The following is a 23850-nucleotide window of genomic DNA, read 5'->3' on the forward strand; positions in this document are numbered from 1 at the left end:
GTCTCATCGTTTTCCACTTCTTCAAAAGATTTTTGATTTTTTTGTATCATTTTCAATATTGTTTAGTTTAACAGAATCCTTTTGAATTTGTCTGTATATCATTTCAAGATAAGCGTTCTGGTTCCCTCCCTTACTTACCTGCAATATATGTGACTGTCAGTGATCAGAAAGCTGTCAGGTGTAATCTTGGTGTGATCTTTGTGCAACTCGTCTGTTTCTGCTGGTTTAAATCCTCTGAGGTCAGACTCAGTGTCGTCACTCAATGAAGCCACATGAAGTCTGATGTCTGCTGTGCTGTGCAAAGAAAAAGGTTTCCGAGAGAGCTGCCATTTGTGATTTTCACTGTCGTAACCTGTGTGTGTGTGTGTGTGTGTGTGTGTGTGTGTGTGTGTGTGTTTGATTACTCACCATCTAATCCATGGATCAATAGCTCTTTCTTTTTTTTTTAGATGGCCTGTGTCTCTCAGTGTTCACTTCCTGCTACAGTCTTGTTTTAATGTTTTAGTACCATGTGTTTTCTACTCTCCAAGATCTATATTTATGTATCTGACAAACCTTTTGCAAAAAAAAATCCCACAAAATCATGCCTGCAAACTGGTGTGTGTGGTTAAGACTCTGCTTGACACTGAAGGGACACTCGCCCCACTGTTAGATCAAATGGATTCTCTGGACCAATGATAGAAAAATGTCAAAAAGGAACAGAATAACTGCTTCTCTGAATCTACCGTTTGAGTTTCCCCCGGTCGAGACACTAAACCTCACCAATTTACTGAAGTTACAGAGGCACAAGCAGCATAAGGCTGTGACTTACTGGAAAACTCCCAGTAGACAGCCGATCACAATCTGTCTGTGTTTCTGGAAGAGTTAAAGTGTTATGTGGTTTTAAAAAAGCGCTCAGAGTGAATCAACTTGCCTGTTCTGATTTGAGCATTGACGAGCGATCTGTTGATAATCGCGTGTCTTATGTCTCCTTTCCCAGATGAAGACTGTGAGTGTCGCACTGGTGTTGTGTCTCAATGTGGGAGTGGACCCTCCTGATGTCGTCAAGACCTCCCCCTGCGCAAGGCTGGAATGCTGGATAGGTGAGTGAGTTTACATAAAGATGGGTGCCAGAGATGGAAGCACTGTAAGGGCGCGTGGTCACACTGGTAATCCTTACCCTGCCTCAGCACGCTTCACCCCTTAAAGTCCAGGTGGTTTGACCAGAGACAGTGACCGCTTCGTATCACACTCAGCCACGGTATACTTCCTGGGCTCTGGCACGAGCACGCAGTTACACAACACTGACAGCCCTCATTATGTCTCCATGTTTGGCTTTATCTGACTAAAATGACTCAAAATAAGCCACAAAGTAGCTTTTATTTTCTCCATGTTGTTTTACGATGTGCAGATGCAGACCCGACAGCGCTTCCCTTTTTTTTTTTTTGTTCTTGACTCTCTATAGACTGGAATAGTGAGGACGCATTTTTGTAGGCCAACCTGGAAGTAACTACGCCGGCGGTTCCTACGAGAATTCGCCTACGACATTTTTTTGCATTGAATTTTAGATCATTGCAGAAAATAAGCTTAGACGTTTTATTCAGCTGGATAATCTTTTGAAGAGTTAATGCAGCTGAGAGAAGTAAAAAGCTAACGTTACGCTAAAGCGAGCTACACCACTGTCGCTTTATTTTGACGCCAATCATGCTTCAGCCCTAAGTCGCCCTAAGACAACATTTAAAGTTGGGAAAGACGACTCTTCTGAAATGTGCATACAGTATGACTCTTAACTATGCAATTTGTTAATAAGACAAATAAAAAAATAAAAACACCTCACATTTGAACCGACAGCTATAGAGAGAACCCAGCAAGAGTTAGTTAGCAAAAAGCTTTTGGTTCGATTCTCTTTCACGCTGGAAGCCAATAAAGATGACAGCCAACTTTTACTTTCTGTGAAAAGTTTGGTTTTCACTGCAGCATTTAGGGACATCCCTGAGGGAGCTCAGTTTATAAGGTCTTTGTCATCTAAGGAGCAGGCAGTCCCCCCCTCCCCCCCTCTTTGACACAGAGCATAAACAAAAGAACCATCTTCATTGAATAAGAGCCTTAAAAAACATAGTTCAGGTCCCCCGAGACTGCTTCAGTCTGAAGAGTTTTGTAAGCACATTAAATCGAGAACACTGGTCTCAAAAGTTTTCTTAAAGTCTCTCAGCGGCCTCTGAGGACACTTGCTGTGTGCAGACCTGTCATTTTGTTACTGAGACATCGTGTGGGAAAACAGAGGATAGACACAAACACTGAGGACCAAGATGCACCTCAAGGTTTGATTAACAGACAAAAGCGTTTAAAGTTTCCATCATAGCAGGACATTAGAACATGTGAAAGCCTATCTTGCAATACATGAGTGCAGGCCTTCAAATTCAAAATTCAAATTCAAAAAAACTTTATTTGTCCCCGGGGGGCAATTCAAGGGCACACAGAGCAGCAGATAACGACAATGCAACTGTACTAAAACATTTAACCAATCAACAAAGAATAAAGTGTCAAAGAAGAATAAGTGTCAAGAGTGTTAGTACAAAGTTAGAATACAATCACAGAGTTAGATCCAAGGAAGAGTAAAGAGTCTAGATGCTAGAACAAGTCACAGTTTGATTCAGAGGTCAACGACGGAGCAAGATGTAAAAGGCCATGCATGCAACAGATGAAAGCAGACATGTGAACAGACGTACATAATGTAAACAGACATGCAGTAGACTCTTTGAAACATATGTAAACAGAACTTACTGTTAGTGCACTATACTGGGCTACTCATAGGACGATACTGTATGTTTATTTCATGAAGACATTAGAGATCGTTCTCCTTCTTCCTCATTTGTTTTTTTGTTTTTGTTTTAAAGTTGCTGAGAACAGCCCTCATTGATATTAAAGTATCAGATCTTAACAAATGCACTCCTTTGTTGTTTTTTCTGTCCGTATTCATCATGAGGCAAGTGGTTTAACTGTGAGCGTAAAACACATCAGTGTCTCCCACAAACCTGTCGATACATTATTTTTTTCTCTGCCAGCCGAACGCAATTGGATCCGTCCTCAATCTGTATTCTGCTATTCCTCATGCCATATCGATCTACGCTCATCAATATTTCATCTCGAGGGCCTGCTACTATTTTTCCCAACCTTTGCTTCAAGTATTTCTTTGATGCCTTGAATCATAAGCTTTAACTTTTTTGACTTATTTTCAGCTGAATGTTATTCTTTTAATTAGTAATGAAAACGTGTGTGCTGGACAGTCTAATAGCAGTTGGTTTGTCAGCCCCACGTCGTGTGTTTCCAACTGTTGTGTCTAACATACGTGACTGTGGTGTTTTTGCACTTTGTTTCCATGTCAGATCCTCTGTCGATGAGTCCACAGAAAGCCCTGGAGACCATCGGGGCCAATCTGCAGAAGCAATATGAAAATTGGCAACCCAGGGTGAGTGGGGTACAATGTAGTCTCTCTGCTTCTTGATGCATGTTGTCCTAATGACACGGTGACAACACACACATACAAACACTGATAAATCCATGACTGCTTTATTTGTATCAATTTGATGAGATTGATTTTGGAATCTATAAGTTCTACTCTTTTTTTCAAGGATATTTTGGATTTGGTTCCAGAGATTTTGGCAGACTGTCCAAGGTGTCACAGCTGTCTTTTAATATATTACCAGCTCTGTGAATCTCACTGAAGTTGGTTTTAACATTGTGTCAGAAAGACTTTTCACACAGTGCTAGCTTTTGATTTGAATCCTTTTTTTTTTTTTTTTCCCCTCGGAGAATACAAGTTTATACATTCTTGTGTTCAATGCAACAACATCAACACCTTTTATACTGTGTGAACTTACACAATGTATTCTGATTGTGTCCCAATGATTGAGCCATGTAATTTAAACTCACATTGCAATAGAAATTCATTATTTATTCATCCTGTATGTATTCAGGAGAACCTATAGGAGCCCTGAGTGGCAAAAAACTTCTATCAACCAATTTCTTTTGTGGTAATATTTCTAAATGACACACAAATAGTGAAGCTGCCCCAACATCATCATCCTTGTCAGTTTCCACAGTGATGGAGAATGACGATGTGTAGCTCATTCAAAAGATGCACTTCATAAACGAACCATACGCTGTATTTCACAGAATCAGCACTCGTCTCCTGCCTCCAAATCACGATTTCACACCAAACTGTGGTAGCAGTGCAGAACTTATTTGAATAATTAATCTAAAAATCCACATCATAAAGCACATTAATTTGCATTTATTCCATAACAATGAGGACACTGGTAAGAATCGCCTAATGTCGTTAATATAGGCTTTAAAAAATGTCTGAAATGCAAAAGAAGAATTTTAAATAGGGGATAAAACAATGCAGCGAATTGTGATTCACTTCACAAACTCAATTGTGAGATCGAGACAGAGCAAGAGAAAAATACGTGAAATGTTTCTTTTTGGTGAAATGCCATTTAGGAGTTGTATGTTCATGTTGATGAAACTTATCTCGTCTTTACAATAATCACTGACTGTGAATTAGCAGATGTAACACGCCTAATGTGTGTGCGCGAATAAAAAGGCTGCACCTGCAGCTGTCATGGTTACTTTGTGGCTGTTAATTTATGTTGACCATATCAGCGTGTAAAATGATGAGTGGGTACATTTCAGAAATCCCACCGTGTCAGCTCCATTGCTCTTCCTGTAATAGAGCTGTAGCAACATAACACCCACAAGATTTTCATGCTTTTGACTGTGATTCATAATTTTTTTATAAGCAGATGCATCATGAGTTCCCATAAATTCAGCTTTTACAGAAGTGTGTGTGTGTGTGTGTGTGTGTGTGTGTGTGTGTGTGTGTGTGTGTGTGTGTGTGTACACGCATCCTTATCCTTCATTATTCATTCCTGTTGTTGCACCATTAAGCGCAGGACAGTTGATGCTTCCTGCACCATGGCAGGTGCAAGACGCATTATTAAGCTACATAAATTAAATAACCTGCCACTTTAACAACATAATAAAGCATCATACACGAAGATGTATGTGCATTATAAACAAGACAGCATCTACAGTTCACAAAAAAAACCACACATAAAATAAAGATGGAGAGCTTGCACTATTCCGTTTCTAGGCAACAGAGTTGTTCTGATCTTCAGAGTGAGTTACAACATTCAGTGAGTTTTTTTTCTCTTTTTTATTTCTTCTGATTTCGCCCGTCTGGACCTCTTTCTTCAAGCTCTGAGCACGGAAAAGTCACAAAGAGTTCAGAGTGTTTCACTTTAAACTTATCCGCCCCTTCTTTCTCGATCCTAATATAATCAATCCACTTTGGTTTGATACATTTACCAAAAAAATAAAAACCTTAGTGCATCTCTGCCGTGACGGGGACTGATGTGAAAAAATAGATGATCACTGTATATCTCTGTTGTCTAAACAATTTTGACAGCGTCTGAATTTATTCTTTTTTAACAGTTAATCTGTCCCCGTGGGGCAATTCAAAGAAACAGAGAAGCACCAAGTGGTCAACCGCGACAGCAGCGACCCGCATAAACATTCGTACGCCACTGACGCAGCCTTCCACCATCTGAGCCACAGCCGCCCCCCCCCCCCCCCTAAAAAAATGTGCGTCCTCAACGTCATCCCCACTCCGCTCCGCTTACACAAAATCAACAGTAAAAAACTATAAACTCATCACACTGTCCCGGTCTTCACCTGCACAGCCAGAAGCCGCCTCGTTTGAGAGACTCATTTGTAGGAAGGAGACACACAGACTCCTTCACAGACTCTCACGTGTATGACCCTTGACCTCCTCTGGAAACATGCTGTAAATATCCAGTGTTTCAGGAGCGATGTTGATGCTCCTTTGTGTACGTACGAGCACGCGAGGGAGAACGAGCGACAGGTTTCTGGTGCTGTTCGCCTGACGGCCACGCGGTATCGCTACAAATGCAGTATTTCTGAAAGTTACATAGAGCACCTTTAAGAAAATAAAGAAGTCAAAGCACAAGCTACTTAGTGTAAAAATTACTTTGCTCTCATATTGCATTGAAAACAAGTATGGAAAAACCGCCATAATGAAAGCATGCATACTTTCATTAGCTATAAACCACATCTGCATGTCCCTCCCAAATGCATCGTTTAATCCATAAGGCCTTCTCGTTTCACAGCTAAATTATCAGCCAGACAATCTGAGGGATGCTGATGGCTCGCTCAGGCTTCGTCTGCTCGCTTAGAAACAAACAGTCCTGTCTTGCAAACCTCCGCTCTTGAAAAATAGAGCCAATGCGGAACTGCAAAATCCTCCCGTTCGTCAAGTGTCCGCTCGAGGCTCCAAGAACCGCAGAATACACACCACAGCCAGACTAGCCCGTCTTTACAGCTTCTTTTATCGTTCTCCTAAGCACACACTGTACCGGGGTGAGGTTTTTTTTCTTTTAAGCTGCTCCATTTTTATTTATTGAACGATACCTGTTATCATAGTTAGGCGCGTAGCTGAAATGATTGACAGGAGGGCGCGATGTAACTGTTGTGCAATGCTTGAAATCGGATCGAGACTTTAAAGCGGAGTTGCATTTAAAACATTGGGTTTGTGATGCATTTCAACCCACCTGCGCTGTGTGAGTATATTTTAAATCCACTGGGGAGAAATGAGCATACTGTTTTATTAACAGATGAATGAACAAACTAAATGTCTGATTGGTATATGACATATGAAGAATAGAGTCTTGGAGATGGAGTGATGAACCCTAAGTTCCCTCCAAAAGTAATGTATGATCAGGCGATAAAAGTAAAAAGATAAGCATGTGTATGTGTTTGGTAAACAGTGCAGGATTGGGAGGTAAGAGGAGGCGGGAGGACAGACTTCCCAGGAGAGAGCAGCTAAAGGAATGTAGGCTCGGGCTTGAGTGACCCAGGAGGTCAGCAGCGAATGGTGGTAGGAGAGCAGGAGGAGGAGTGGGAGGGTGAGAAAGCTGTTCAGCCCGAGGACTCTTCGCTCACCAAAGCAGCGCTCGCCAACACAACTTTCAAAAAACTTTGGACAAAAAAAATAAAAATAAAATCGATTACGCAGCAGCTTTGTCACTTTGGAAAAAAAATAAAAAATCTTGGAAGGAGTTAAATTGTGGATGAGCACAGTAAACATGAGACCCCAATTGACACTTAAAAAAAAAAAGCCTGATTGTTTCTTTTCTTTTCATTGTGTTGCAAATGGTGTCGGTATGTAAGTTATAACAGTGTAATGTGTTTGTATGACGGGAGCTGCCCAGAGAGTTTAAGCTGTGCCAGCCTGCTGTCACGAATCACTTTCTCAGTTTGCTTCTGTACTCTTACAGTAACCCTCCTGGCCACGAAACAAAGAGAGGAAGGCAAATATGGACTTAGCTGCTGCTGCCCACTCACTCTCTCTACCAACTCCATGTCTAAAAAAACATTTTTTCTCTCTTTCTTTCTCTCTACAACCATTTTTCATCCTGGTTTCTGCTTCATTTTCAGGCATATTTCTGTCAATCCAACTCTCATGTATCCATCCCTTCTGTCACAAACTGATCATAGTTGTCTAAGTATTTGCTTGTACTTTGAAGAAGTGTAAGTACAACACTGACACATTCAACATTAAGCTAGCCTTTTTCATTACTTAAACTACTGAAACAACAATGAGCTCCTGAACTAAAGGAGCGGTGTGTGATTCAAAAGAAACATTTTTTTATGTTTGTTTTATTCTGTAAAAGCCTGATGGCCTGAGAGCGACAGAACCAGAATAATCGAGGACAATGTGTGTCATACAACAAGCTGTGAGCAAGAACAGGGATAGCTGGCTAATTAGCCTACCTTTGTAGTTTGTTTGCGTTGTTCTTATTCAGATGATCAAATCAATGATACATGATGGTTGTGTGTGTGTGTGTGTGTGTGTGTGTGTGTGTGTGTGTGTGTGTGTGTGTGTGTGTGTGTGTGTGTGTGTGTGTGTGTGTGTGTGTGTGTGTGTGTGTGTGTGTGTGTGTGTGTGTGTGTGTGTGTGTGTGTGTGACATTTCTGCCGATGAGCATATTTGTCAAATGTCTGACGGCACTCACAGAGTCGAGGAGTTCACAAACGTGAAGCGGCACATGAACGAGGCGGTTGTTGTGTGACTTTTTTTTTTAACCGGCAACTGAGAACTGAACGCCTCCGAGTTCGTTTCATTGTTTCCATTCAATTAAAAATCGGATGCGTTCGCCCTGCACCATCATGGTTAATTTCCCATTAAAACCTTTGCAGAACAGAAACAAAATGTACTGCATTAGAATACAGCCATGTGACGGCTTGAACATTGTGACTTTCAGAGTCACCTTTTAAAAGGCTTTTAAAACTGTTCGACAGACATGTTTATTTATAAGTTTTGAAAGTTGTTTTTTTTTTTAAATTAAGAATCCATTTCTTTCTTAAATCACCTCCAGCTCTTTTTATTGTCAAATACATTCAGAGCTTGTTAATATTTCTCCTCATATCGTCATGTGATGAAATTATTTTAAACACTGGCTCACCGTAATAAGCCCATTGCTGTTCTCACTGTGCATGACTGTACTGCTTCACATCATGATAATGTCAATGTAAAATATGCTGATGATACTGCTGTCATAGGACTCATTAACTCAAATGATGAATCACACCACAGATCTGAGGTACACAATTTTAGTCAGGTGGAGGGAAGTGAACAATCTAGTCCTGAATGCCTCCAAAACGTAAGGATTGATTTTACATGGGAAAAGCTTCTCCATTCTCTCTTTTATAAACAGAGAGGTAGTCGAGATGGTGGGAAGCTTTAAATGTCTTTGTGTCACTATTTCAGATGACCTCAGTTTGCACTCAAACACCAGCAACGTTTTGGGCGGCTGTGGCTCAGTGGGTAGAGCCATCATCTCTCAACCGGAAGGTCGAGGGTTCGATCCCCAGCCCTTGTGAGCAACATGTCCGATGTGTCCTTGGGCAAGACACTTAAACCTGAACTGCTCCCCCTGCTCTGTCAGGGTGTATGCGGGTCGCCGCTCCTGTGGTCAACCGCTTGGTGCGCTAATTGCTAATTGCCCCACGGCGGTAAATAGAGTTTAAAAAAAAAAAAACACAGTTCAAAAGTCTCAGCAGCGTCTCTTCTTCTTAAGGAAATGAAAAGACTTTACCTTAAACCATCACGTCCTTCCTACCTTTTTACAGCAGTGTTAATAAAAGCATTCTGACCGGCTCGCTGACTGTCTGGTTTGGACATGTCACTGTAGGAGAAGAGAAATCCTTAAACTAAGTTGTTGGTCGTGCAGGTAGGAGGATTGGTGTCAGCCTGCCAGGTGTTGAAGGTATTTACAGTGATGGGCTCCTGTCACGCGCCCTCAGCGTCACCACAGGTCCTCCTGCAGCCGGTCTTATTGTTCCTCTTCCCTCAGGCAGACAGCATCGGTCATTAAATGCACTTCGTCCTGTCGTGCAATGCGCAGTGTGCAGCCTGAGCAAGCTTGTATGATCTACGGGAATGTCTTATGTGTCTTTGTCTAGTTGTATTGTTTTAACTCTTGCGCATTCTTTCCACTGTGGTTTTATACTGCACATAGCAATAAACTGAACTGAGCTCTATGGTACGAAGTCACTTTAAAAAAAAGAAGGTCTTTTTTCTCCACTATCTGTTCTTTTAACTAGTTTGAATGTGTTTTGTTATACAAGAGCCCAGACTGGACTCAACTCATGACTGCTTTCGTTTCATTTAGCCACGAAAAGAAAGTTATCGAGGTAGCTCACTCGGCTTTCAGTTTGTCTTTGACTCGCTCGGTCTCGACGTTCCTCCTCCGTTTACACATTCTCTTTCAAGCTACACTTGTTCTCTTTCATTTGTTCTCTTCATGTCACCTTTTTTAAGCTCTCTCTCTCTCTCTCTCCCCCCCCTCTCTCTCCGTGCCCTCTGCTGAATATTTGGGAATCTAGTTTGAAATTCTCCCCTCCTGACCTGCCTGATGTTCAGTATTGTTGAGATGAAAAGAGGCATGCTTGGATTGGAAAAAGACTGTACAGTACTTGCTGAACATGTTGCATCTGCCAAACATGTTAAAAGTATATCTCTCATCACTTCTTTCCTTCGGTCTGTCTCCGTCTGATTCCATTTGTTGCCCAACCTTTGTCTTTTTATTTTGCTCTCTGGTCTCACTGCAGCTTGCAAACTCCTGCGAAGTATCCACTCAGCCAACTGTCTTTGCATTATGTATCAGCGAGCTGCAGCTAAAACACTTGTCTCCTGATGAACTTTTAGCTTTTCTCCCATCACCCTGGAAACGCCACATTTCAAAGCAGAGGATGAGTGCAGGTGAAGTTCCTCCGCTTATCCCTTCATGATGCTAAGCATGTTTTATACTCGGGTAATTCAACATTTTATCAAACCCAAGGATGCAAAACTGTTCACCATACGTCAATAAGGACATGATGAGTTGCGAGGAGAGCTGATGTGTCAAACGTGTCAACAGATAGGCCAGGCTCTGCCCACGACCTGCTGAAGTATTGCTTTGTGTCAGGAGAAAAAAACCCTCAAAATCCCTTAACATGTGTTATAATTTTTTTTGGTCAACATCAAAATGCTAGCTGACGTAGACTTTTTTTTTAGTGTTTACACTTGCTTGGAAACATATAAGCACTTCTGTCTCATTTTCCTCTTCTCGGTCTCTCTTGCTTTAAATATCAAACATGTTTAGTTTACTGAGTTCTGCCCCAATGAGTGTGTTTGCTCTCACATTAGCAGATCATCCGGACAAAAATCGGTGCTAACCAGAGCCCAGACCAGAATCCCACTTTAGTCATCAGGAGAGGATGATTGGGTATAAATGTGCCTTAAATGCTTTAAGTCTGAGCCTTACCTTACAGTCGACACACTTAAAGTAACAACACCCCATTTTCATCGTGAATAAAGGAAAGAGATGCCGTGTTTGTATTTGATAGATTTTAGGGAGATATTAAGCTGCGATTGAGCAACTGGTGTAACACTTCAAACACCGACTCAGTTACAAAGGGAAACAAAAAACAGAAAAATTCAAGAATGGAAAATTCCAAAATCCAAAAACCCATTTAAAAGTGAAATTGAGCAAACACAATGTAAATGAGGCTGGAAAGCGTGAAACACTGGGTAGTCTATGACAGTCAGGCAGAGGGCTGGTGGAAACACAGGGCTGCATGTACAGGTCAGACTAATTGGAGATGAGACACAGGTGTATTGCAACAAAAGGCAGGAAACGGAACAATGGCAGGAAGTCAGGCTAGAGATCATACAGAAGCAGCAGATAACAACATAAAAAGAGAAGTGAACATAAAACACGAGAAAACAACGTGTTGACTCAGAGAAAATCACAACTGGAAGTAAACTTAAAAAAGAAAAGTCTCAAACGGAACACAAAACTAGCTGTGACTGACATGAAGAAGGCTGATAGGAAATGAGTCCAACATGACGCCACGCTGCAAGGAGAAGGGCGGCACGAATCCAGTCTGCTGGATGCTACACCACTCTCGGCTCTGTCAATGAAATCTATCCCCGATTCTTTTTGGGCTGACAGCTCTGACTGAAACTCAACAGGAAAGATCCTCTGCACCGCTGAATCTGAGCAGCATGCTTACTTTCAGCTTCACTGACTCTGTGCTAATCTGATATTTTCAAATCATAGATGACGCAGCAAGGCAATAAAACCCCAGTCATAGAGGTGAAAGAGAACCTACACGAGTAAAGTTTGAAGTTCAACATCAAATGCCCCCCAATAATAGAAATCATCATCATCATCATTATCATCATCATACCAGAAAAACTGTTAATATTCAAAGTCGATGTGTTAGAGATTTTGCTGAGAATATTGAGAAGTTTTTCTGTTCATCAGTCATAAGAAATCCGAGGCTATCTTTAAGGTGTACATGTTTACCACCAATTAGGCGAGGTTACATTTAACAGCATGGTACTCAGCAACGCGCCTTGAAATTCTAAAGGTGTACGGATGTCTCCGTGCTGACAACGAAGAACCTTTTTGCACACATTTAATGTTATAAAAGGAAAAGCCCAAAGGAATCAACGCACATTTCATTAACATGGTTATATCTTAAAAGAACCTTGATGAAGACTGGCCCAGCATTCTTTAACTAGTTTCACAGGCCTTGAAGGGTGTCATAGTAAAGCCAACCTTCTCACAATCTCGAAAAGGGAGAGGCAGCGTCGTGGTGTTGCTACAAGTGAGACTAAGATGGGGAAAAAAATGTAATCACGATACAGATTTTTCATTTCCAGGTTGAGTTTGTGTTTCAACAATCTGCAAAAAAAAAAAAAAAAACGGAGGAGGGATTTTCAACAGTTACAGAACTCGAGTGACAAGTGGCAGGCCCAAATCCAAAACCACAAAAGACAATGTTTTTTTAATATTATATTTTGATTATTGATTAATGAAATTGAAAGGATTAATGATACACTGAATAGTGCAAAGTAAAGTCAGATTTAACTGTTTCTTATAATGGAAATAGAAGAGTTTTTACACCTTTGAATTTCAGCTCCATTATTCTTGTCACAGCTACCAAATCAGCTCAATCCAATTTGAGTTGTATTGACAATCTGTGTGCGCGGGAAGCTACAGAGTGAATAACGCTTAATGATCTCCCTCCGTGTCTCCTCGTGCACTCAGTCTAACTGGAGCTGCAGCGAAAACCATTAGCCCACAGGAAGACTTCTGGACATCCCACCAATCCGTCAATAAAGAAAGTAAATTTATTGTCCTCTGTGAGAGGACGTTTGTTCCCCTGACCTGCAGGAATGTAAGCATCATGCTCATGAGGAAAGCTGCAGGACTCAGCTTCACCGTCCTCATGGGAGAAACTGAGAGACGGCCTATTGATCACTTTTCTCATTCCTGCTGATCACCTTGTAAATATCTCACTAAACGACAGTTTAGAGACCACAAGCCATCTCATGTTGATGGTTACGTGATCATTAACTCCAGCATATGCTCCTGCAAAAGAGTTTAAAAAAAAAAAAAATTAAGTAGGGGTGCTCTGTGTGCTTTATTTAGTTGGGGGCTGGGACTCGGAATGAGCTGCTGTTTCACAACCTCATATGAGTGAATCAGTATTGTGTTTTATTGATTACTCCCAGGACTACAGACTATTCATTCTTTGTTAGAAAAACAGCTGGAGGGAAGAGTTGCGTGTTAATCCTCTGAGCATGTCTGGATTAGTAACATTTTTGTTGCAAGTAATACTGATAGCTTTTTCTATTGCAAATATCATACAGTTGTTTCCAATCTTGAAAGAATTCAGTATAGTGTATGTAACGGTCCAAGGCGAGGTGAATGAGGTCCAGGTCCCGGCCATTGAGCATGCTGTTACTGGCACATCTCAATGGAAACAGTTGATGGAGCTCCGCCGCTGTCACCGTTCCCGTTTTCACCTTGTATGCAAATGTACTGCAGTCGGAACGTTTTATTCTACGCAGTAATCTTGTGAAAATGTCAACATGTTCTTGTCCTTTAACCATTAGGCATAGAATCCTTTCTGTTAAATCAAGGCACCTTTATCTCCTTCCAAAAAAAAAAAAAAAAAAAAAAAAAGTGAGATTTTGAGTAGAAAAGATTAGACTGTAGGTTAAATTGTAATGCTGCGTGTTCGTAGAGCGCTCTGGTAAAAAGATGTTCAGAACTTGTGTGTCCCCTGAAGCACTCGACACAATCTCATCGAGCTCAGGGGTCCGCTGTGCTGCGATGACGTTCGGTACATTATAATTACTGCAGTTACTGTCCGAGGCTTTGCGTAGATATGCGTGTATGCGCGCAAAACCCTGTTTTATGTGACGTGCATGCTGCTTTTTTTCTTCATTTTAAAATTGGTGCCCAAGTCTGCTTTTCGGCGTTGAGAAAGCATGGCACAGCGGGTGCTCCACACCGACACACAATCAGATATATTTTACAGCGCTGTGCTCGCCCACTGGCTCCTCTGATCCCATCTGGCCCCTGCAGTGCTGTCACTACCCGAGAAGTCAGTACAAAGTACACTTTGCCCCCCCCTCCCCCCAATTAAACCTCTGCAACATTCAGAATGAAGGCGAAACGTCACCTGGACTTTAATATTGCACCTTGAAGCATCGGTCTGAATAGGGCTTAACATGAACCTTCTAGAAAATATGCAGAGCAGGAGGGGACGAGACAGGAGGCCAGGATGTGACTCAGTCTTGACAGAATATAGATACACCACCCACCTTTCAAGCATCTAGCTTCTTATTCTGATGTATGGGTGTAAAACGCTGGGCTGTAAGAGATCCAGTGAAATTCCAGTTGAGCACAGAGTGAGCGCTGGTGCATTGATGCGTTCAGGAACAACGGGAACATTGAGGGGCTACATCCAAAAGAACTCTGACTTTCTAAATGTAAAGTTGGATGGAAAAGACAGTCGTGGATGACAAAAGAATCTCCCATCCTTGAAGGCATGTTTGAGTCTCGTCAAGTCACTCTGCACTGCCTGTCACTCTGCCTTATCCTCTATTCACTGATCAATCAGAGAATAGTGTCCATGTTCTGTTCTTTATTTTAATCTGTCTCCACACAGCCAGACTAAGCTGTTATATTTAATTCAGCAGCACTTGTCTTCTGAGCTGTTGGCTCAACTGTCTCACCCAATTGTACAGCCCTCAGAAGAGTGAACAATGAAAATGTGAGCCCATTGCATTCACACACACGTGTCAGAGCTTGTCTTCTGTGAAAGAACGACAAAAGCATTTAAGGCATAAAGTGATATATTGAATATTAATATGAAGTTAAACGATCCCAGCACACCAAGGTGTCTTAGGGTGCAGCAGAGCAGCTTGAAATGTAGCTTTACGTTCTCTGGTTCAAAATTGGTTTAGCCCTCTTCATTGACAGTCATTCTCTACTCGGAGACACCCAAAAGGGAAAATGCCACAATTCACCAGCCGGTTATTGGATCATGAATGCAGGACTGACTGGTCCAATATTGTATTGAGAATGGTCGCGTTCCTACAACACTCAAAGGTGAATGATTCAGTTGCAATGCCATGGTGGCTTCTTCACAACAGTCTTCAAATGGAAAACTGTTTCAGTTCAGACAAGATAAGTTTTTTTTTTTTTAGACGTGACAAAAAAAGATGAAATTAGAAGATTTAAAAATCACTCAAACAAACCATGAACAATCACATATTAAATATACAAATAGCCATTATTTAGTATTGAGTGCATGTAAAACAGGTGTTTATCCTCTCATGGTGTATAGACATCAGAGATGAATTCTAAATGAAAGTCATGGTAGCATGAAGCCTTAGAACAAGTGATTGTGAAAAGAAAATCTGTAACTTTCAGACTGTAAAGTCAGTGTCAGTCTTTTGTGTCGGCTGTATCTGTCTGAAAAGAGAGGGCCTTGACTCATGAATCTGTGCTGCTGACAAATAGCTGCACTCTAAAAGCTTTTCAAATTGCTTGAAGTTTGTTTTGAGAATCTTTTTAACTGTTAGTTTTCTGTTTTCGTTTTTTTTTCTTTGCTCCCTTTTTATCATCACTCTTGAACTTTACAAAACTGGACTCGGAGGAATTTCATTTTAGCATTTTTTCCAAAAGAAGTCCATTTGGCTTTTATATAATCTGCTTTCTATTTGCTGCATCACAACCGTTTGTTCCCTTTGATAGCAAATAGTGATGTGCATTTAGTTCTTCTTGCTGCACATGCACTGATCATCAAGAATCTATGTAATTGATGATCAGAAGTTGACGTTGAGTGTATTTTATGGATCCAACATAAGAGAAAACATTGTTCAGTCTCCCTGTTTTTCTTTTTCTTTTTTTCTTTTTTTAAAAATCTAATTTTACAGTCTTTATAAAGATTTGTGACAGAATGATGAAGCAGCTCTGACTAATAGACTGTAATGAGCTATTTGTCCGTGCGCTCGATGCGTACATGATGTAAAGAAGTCTTTTTTTCCCCCCTGTAAATTGGCTTCAGTTTAAGAGTCAGTTCTTCCAATTACACAGTGTGCAGATTGTGATATCAGTCTTCACGTCCCTGCTCTCATTAATGCAGAATCGAATTATTGTCACAACACTAAGACACAGCTGCTGAGTAAACTGCTAACTAGCATCCCTCACTCCAGATTCTCCCCCACTGTCAGTCATCTCCACTGTCCTTTACTCTGACGCTGAGTCTAAGTGAGTGTGAGGACCTGAACCTCTCACTCTCTGCTAATTAGTAGGACAGCTGTCTGTTTGGATCATTAGTGTCCCTTTCCACCCCGTCAGTCTTCAGCTAATGGTCCCCCCCCCCTTTCTTTAATGGCTTCTCCTGCAGCTTCTCAATGTCTCAATGCATTGTGGGATATCAAACCAGTGGTCACCTCTTAATAGGCAACTTTTGCTTCGCTGTCCATCTTGAAATGTAATCACACTTAACCCTGACATAAAAAAGGGCTTGTTAGTAGGATTATGTGAGGCAGATTTAATTACGTTTTCCTTCAGGGTAATCGAACGCACATCTGGGAATCGTAGAGTAAAACAACCAGTCAGCTTGAGGAATGCTGATGCTCTACAAATGTGCGATTTTCATTTTTGATTTCATCCAACACCACATTGACATCAACCATGTATGGGTGTTATTTTGTTCTTATCTGTTCTTCCTGTATGGGAGCTTTATCTTGAACAGGTGAATACGACAAAATGAAAAGGCTTTTATAAAGAAGATTCAGTCGGCTTCGCAACAACATGCAAAAGAAACAAGTTTTTTCGAAATGTAGATAAAGGAAAAGTCGGTCGCATGTATTAATTTGAAACTTTGTATTCAAAGTTGTGATTATTGTTTGCATTTGGAAAAAAAAAGTATTCACTTCACATTTGAGTCACTCTGACCTTAATAAAAAGTGGCAGTCATAGTTCCTGCTGCCTAATGACGAGTGTTTCTGTTATTTTTTTCTCTTTTTGAACAAAGCAGCCACATTTTAATTTCGGAGGATATAATGGAGTAACAGCTTAAATTGAAACGTTGAACATTTTGAATAGTCTCTGACTCACTCAACACAATCATCCAGACGAGCCTTATTCTGAGTTTATCTTCCTCTTGTCAAACTGTGGTGCAGCCTTGATTCTAAAGATGCAGTACCCTTACTGATTAAAACAGGGGCAACAATATGTTGATCACAAAAGCAGTGTAGATCACACAGCATTATAAAAAGTAGACGACCTATCGTTCGTCCTCACTATGACATAAAACAAAACATATAGCAGTCCTAATAACCATATAGCAGCCTACACGTGGTATATATATGTACACCCCAGCTTGTGTCGAAACACAAAAAGACAAACGTATTTAAACACACAGTCGATTGTTTATTTATCTGTATTTCGCCTCGTGGCTCACAGCATTTTCTGAAACAAAGCTTGATTTAAGTTTTGTATTAAAGAGCCACATGCCAGTGACAAAATAGACAAATTGCTGGATGTCTTCATCGTTGGTGTTGTCAGGTTTTTCTCCTTTGTTGGATGTATTAAAGGGGTAGCTGTTAGCTTTTAGCTGCTGTCATGTGACATTATTACGTAGCAGATGCGGCAGCATCCAGCTTACACGCCGCTTACCAAATATGGCACGGTTGGCTGTGGAAACGCAAACAAACCAAACCAGACCAAACTGTACTGATCCGTACTGGAGCGCTTGGTGGATACGGGGGTTAAGATCTTCCATTCACCTGCCCGGCACTTAAACATTAACCATGATGGTTAAACTGGTGCATTACATAAATGTTTTAGATGTGCCTTGTCCCTGCAGACTTAAACTGTATAGATAAAATATTAATAACCCAAACATCATTTTCAATCAGCTAGAGTAATTTCTGCTACACCTATATCAGGGGTACTCAAATACAAATCTTAAAGGGCCACAAAGATCTTTTTCAGTGACTCAAAGGGCCATTTATTAAGGTCGGTCAGGCCACATGCAATAATATTCAAAAATGTCCTTTTCATTCAAAACGACAACAAAACTACAAACTAAAATAAAATGTAATTTCCATTTTTGTTGTTGTTTCATATCGGCCTGATTTATTAAAGGTTTGCGAGTCTTATGTGTGCTATCTGATCTACAAACAGCGTGCAGTGAGGAGTGTGTGTTTGAGTTGAGCAAAACAACACGTATTGTCCATTTAGAACATTTGCCTTAATTAATATGCAATATACGTTTCTGCCCAAGCATGCAAAATACTGGGAGGAGAAAATACGAAGAAGTTAAGTTCGTACACACATTGTGATTTATCAAGCCTGGCAAGAACTGTGGTGATTGTGACGGTGTCTGAATTTAACACCTTTGAAAGCAACGTGCTGATCCAGGAGCCCAGTGTTATGCACAACAGGCTGCTGTTATTGTAATTAGGAGGAGACATGGGCTCAATTAAAGAAGTGTAAATAAACCTTTTTTTCCCCCCACACCAGTTAACATGTTTTGAATGACAGAAACACCATGATTAAACTAATATTACTGAACACATTCACAGTCTCTGCAATCAAAAGATTTTTAACATTGCCCGTTACGTCTTCCAATTTCCCTCTTCTCGCCAACATTACATTTTAAACTGGACATTTCCTTTATCTTGTGTTGCATGTCTCTCCCCACCTCTTCCCGTCCGGCGCACTCCTTTTGCACTCGTCTCCTCCATCTGAAGCCCTGTGTGCTGTGGGACGCTTGGATTGGGGACCTCACCACCGCTTGTACCCCCTTGTTCGATACCTCTTACAAACTTGTGCATATATGTCCAATCGCACAAAGCGCTGACCAGCTGAAGGCCCGCAACAATGGCCCGAGTGCGAGCCTGAGCGTCCGTGCCCCACAGAACACAGCTCATCATCATTCATGCAAAATCTACTTTAGTAGATCACCTGTAAAACCACCAACCAAACGGGCAATCTTTGTGCGTGAACATGCACTTTCGCAGGCTACTCTTTAATTAGTAAATCAAGCCCTTACAGCCGGTAAAACGTCAATATGCCAACTGCTCCTAAAACCAAAGTGAAAGTTAAAGTTGCGCTTGCAGCAGTGAGTGACCCAGTAACAGGCTATCTGCGTATAGTTGTTGTCATGGAGATCAGTCCCGGTATACACGTGCCATGTGACCCAACCAAGACACAGTGAAGTAGTAACAGTTTGGGGGCCACAAACAGGCGGCCGGCCCGCGGGTCGCCTATCAAGGAGTCCTGACCTATCGTATTAATAAAGACTGTGTAAATACACCGTAAACAACCAGACAGATAACCTACCCTGATTAGATGATATGGATTATATGACTCTACAATCATCACTATCAATACATTTCTGACTCTATTCTTCTCAAAGTGTTGGTCATACATTCAAAGCTTTGCTGCCAACCATTACAGTCACCTGCTGTAAGCCAATTAAAACAGAGGCAGGCCTGTTTAACAGTAACATCTGTTATGTTTCTTTTAATTTTTCCAATATAATAGCTGAAATGAAATGAAGTAGTTTGGGGAAAAATCACAAATGTCTAAGTGTAAAAACTCAAAATAAAGTGAACTCTTTGCTTCCTTCAGAAGAGTCAAACAACAAGTCTGTTGCTCAGAGACTTCTAGATCTTTCTCGAAGTGTTATGAGTTGAGCAGGTGGAGCTGCCGGCTGTTGTTTTTCTCTATTGTGTGTTCTCATAAGTATTTCTACCAACAATATCCTCATTGTGATATTCTCCAACTATACGCCAGGGTTGTGCGTCGAACCTGCGAGAAGGTCTATAGCCTCAGCACGTGGACCATGTGCTCTCACAACTGAGCTAAACCAGTCAGAGTGTAGAGACATATGATCATTAACCGTCTGCACTAACAGATGGGATCAAGTCCCACTGTCAGAATACATATTATTTGACCGTTTTCTTGCTATGCTTCTGTGAAAAGTAAAGCCCCCCCCTCCGTTTGTCATAATCCAAAAGGAACACATCGTGCGAGTGTCAAACATGCTGCATGAATTTTGGAGGAATTTTTTTCGTGAATCTGATCTGAATTCAAATAACTAAAAAATAAATAAATAAATTAAAAAAAATCAAGAAAAAGTGAAGTTTCTCATCAAACTTCTTCCTGTGTGACTGCTGCTCTGACTTCAAGGTGTGAATTGTGCCCAGGAAATCGAGCACAGCTTTAGATTAAAAGCACGAACATGGTGGTGGTTTGACCCTCAAGCCAGCACATGAATATGTCAGGTGAAATATGTATTTTACAAAGAAAAGTAAAATCGTTCTGCCAGCTTTAGGGAGTGTTTGAATTAATCGACACCAGTGTGCGTGTGTGAAATTCCAGACACATCAGAAAGCATGACCCTGCAAACACATGGTGGATTTGGAGAGTAAAGCTCAGAATATGGTTTTGGCCAAGCGTACGAAGCCAATTCCCATTGAATCCATCTGTTTACAAAGTGATCAAAAGAACCCTGATCCTAGTATGTGCTGTCAGAACGTCTATTATCAGCACCACAGTCTGACAGTTATCAAGGCAGCTGGATATTATTCACAAGAACAAAAGAGGATAATAAGAAGGAGGTGCCTTCAAGAAGAAAAAAAAAAGAATGGAGAGGAGTACAAAAGAAGCTATTTATCAGAGCAGATACACAAGTGCAGGCAGCGTAATGAAGATGGATTGCATCTTTCTCCTGTCAACAAGGGAAGCTTATCTCTGTATTAGGAGGTGTCACCCTTTGCAACACACTTGCCACATGTTAGGACATTGATCTGGAGCGTTACACGACTGGGTGAACGCCATAATTAGGCTGAAGTTCGACACCGCGCCAGGTCCCGTCCTCCTCTCCCTCTACTCCACCAGAGATCTGATAACCTTGTCACTGAGGTCACAATGAGCAGAGATAGTCTCTTTTCTCCTGCAGAAAAATCAGGTTTAAGACAGACTCTTCTCCAACGCCTCTTGTGTTATTACTCTCGGCATAATGTGTTTGAGGGAAGAATAATTATCATTGGAAAACCAAAGCCGTTCCTGCAGCAGACGGTGTCACTGATTGGCTTATTCTGAATATCACTGAATGTCTTTGGGTGAAAGCAGCAGCAGAATCCCTGAAACTTTAAAGCCTTCATAGCACTTTTTTTCACTAGCAAGCCAGGACAATCCGGATAAACCATTTTGGGGAGCTGAAAACAAATTTAAGTAGATACAACATGTTATTGCTGTCACCTTACTTAAATCTTGCTTCCTTAAAGGTTTTGGAAATAAACCTGAAAAAATAATAATAAATGAAACTGAAAAGTTATGAAACATGTAGTATAATGGAGGAAAAATAAGGTATTTTGTCAAATATTTAAGAAAGTACGTCGTATGTGAAAATACTGCAGTAGGACAAATTCAAAGACGTCTGTTTATTCTTACTTTTGTATTTGATTGGAGTTTTGTGAAAAGGCCTTTCACTCTTCTGGTGAAGTTTTCAGAGAGGACGCCTCTGCTCTTGAATATTGCCTTAAGGCTGGTTTCTTTTTTAAAGTAAACAAATTGAAAAGCAAAATAAAAAGGGAAGAAGACACAGGGGTAGCACCCATGGGTTTTCTGGGAGTGGAATTGTCCACATAGGTCCTACACTTGAAAAACAACAACCAGATACAACCCAACAATAATAATAAGTCAAACACTTTTCTCTAAAAGATTCAGTCTTAAATGTTCCAGTTAAAAGACTCTCTAAGATCCAAAAACATGACACGGCTGGAAGCAGTAAGAAGCAGCAGCTAACTGTGTTTGCTTATTAAGCGCTCATTCATTTTGTAAATTGAACAGTAAGAGTTTCACCTCCATATTTAGTCTCCAGTTCTTTAGTCCTCAAACCATCACGACATTAAGGGCAGCAGGCTTGCCAAAAGAGAGACATATTATAAAGGTTTATAGAGGACAACCTACTGGACGGTCTTTCTAATTTCAGTGTCCTTGTGTCCTGTGGTACTGTATTGATAGACATGAAGACATCCTAGTTCAGCCTTTCACAGAGAGGTCAGGGTCAGGTACTGTGTCTCCTGAGCTTGCAGGAATTTATCTTCTTTATGCTCGTAATGGATCTCAGCCAGACAGTTTCTCACCTGCCGAAGGATATGTACTGTGGTGACCCACTGACCTTTCTGCAGAGCTGGAGCCAGGAAAATGAACCTTTTCCATTTTCCGGTTAGGATACAAAACAATATTTGAACGTTATCGTAATTCTGCATTGCCAGTGATATGCTCTCTAAACGGTGACATAGCTACCGACCACTTGCATTGGCTGCTGTATAGTGCCCATTAATGGATACCGCCATATTGATGTCAACAAGCCTAATAAACAGATCTTTCGGAAGCAGTGCTGTTTGGTTCTCGAAAATGGAAATAAAGTTGTATGAAGGATTCGTTAAGTCAAACCAGCATATAACTTCTCGACCTGAGCAATGCCTAAGTAGAGCAGTCATATGGAATGTAACAGGCAATGAGGACCGGATGCGTTTGGTGCTAGCACTGCTAATGTTTGCCGCACTCCACGGATCAAACGGTTTTCATTTACCAAAAGACAGTAGGATCCATGTTGGTGGAATAAATTCAGCTCTATTTTGACTGTTTTCTGAAAGTTTTATTGTAATCTGAACTTAAATTTGACTTTAACATTTACAGTTATCCGGAGTGTATAAAACAATCGTCCTCCAACGTTACCCAAAGTCCTGCTTGTTTCTTTGTTCCAATCTGAAATGTCTATGTAAATATCACTCAGTTAATATAGTGTAGCTCAGTGTTCATTTGTCTTTATTGTGTAGCAATGGTCGCACTTAATAATGAAGTAATACATTAACTGGGCATTGCTGTTTAATGACCTGTTGTTATCTAATATGGTTCTGCCTCTTCTTCATCTCCCTCCTTCTCTGCTCTCTCATCTCTTAAATGAATTAGCTCATCCTCGGGACTATCAGCTTTCTCCAACAGGCTGTTGGAAGCCGAGGATGATGACTATTAGTTCTTCCATTCCCTCTCTCCACCCCTTCATTTTCATCTTCTCTGTGTAATTTGCTCCAGTCGTTCTGAACTTTCTCTTCCTCTCCTTACACCATTCATCGCACTTCTTTCTATCTGCTAAGTTGTGCTTGCCTGGAATAAACACACACAACTGTCTTAGTGAAATGAGATGGATCAGAAAGAAGGAAGTTGACCCAGCTTTCTAGATAAAAAGTGCTGTTAATCCAAGCAAAGCCTGCCTACTCTCAAGTTTTTCTTTCGGATTTTTGAACACTGAGAAGATTTCACACAGCTTATATATGATGTCATCTCATTCTATCTTACTACGAGAGCAACATACCTAAAACGTATATATTTATAACGGTGTGGATAGATAATTGGTGCCATAAACAGCCATATTATTTGCCCATGTTTTGAATTAAATACTCCAGAAATAAGACAATCTCAGCTGAGAGGTGGAGTTCAGGGACTGAGTTGACCGTGGTTGATAACTAGCAGAAAGCCAACAGGATCCTTCTGTCTGTCAAAGTGACCACATCCCATAACTTTAAGGCTTTATGTCTAAATGGACTTAAGTCGCCCAGAATTTATTCTGAAGAATGCTTCAAGATTGTTTGTCATTATTGTGCCCATATTTTACCGATGTACAGTATATGAAGTACTTACAGAGGGGAATCATTAGAGCAGTACAAGTACAAACACACTTCCCAGTGTGACCACAACCTTACTGTGCAAAATGGCTTTCCAGCTTTAAAGCCAGCATGGACATCAAGTTCAATATTATTCATGGCAATAAAACCACTTTGTGTTTCAGAGTTCAAAGAAGGACTTCTTCATCCATAATGAAACAAAACCTTGCTGGCTGATTTGAGTG

The 23850-nt window shown here is 40.8% G+C and overlaps 1 protein-coding gene across 4 annotated transcripts in view; it reads left to right on the forward strand.

The window, feature by feature from the left end:
• Positions 1 to 23850, forward strand: part of rptor (regulatory associated protein of MTOR, complex 1) — a 170082-nt gene that overhangs the window by 18823 nt on the left and 127409 nt on the right. For all 4 annotated transcript variants that reach the window (XM_079337749.1, XM_079337751.1, XM_079337750.1 and 1 more), the window contains exons 3-4: positions 980 to 1082; positions 3366 to 3448. In XM_079337749.1, the coding sequence (XP_079193875.1) occupies positions 980 to 1082; positions 3366 to 3448 (186 nt within the window). The remainder of the gene's footprint in view (positions 1 to 979; positions 1083 to 3365; positions 3449 to 23850) is intronic.

The sequence above is a fragment of the Symphodus melops genome, assembly GCF_947650265.1.
Source record: "Symphodus melops genome assembly, chromosome: 2".
Classification (NCBI taxonomy): domain Eukaryota; kingdom Metazoa; phylum Chordata; class Actinopteri; order Labriformes; family Labridae; genus Symphodus; species Symphodus melops.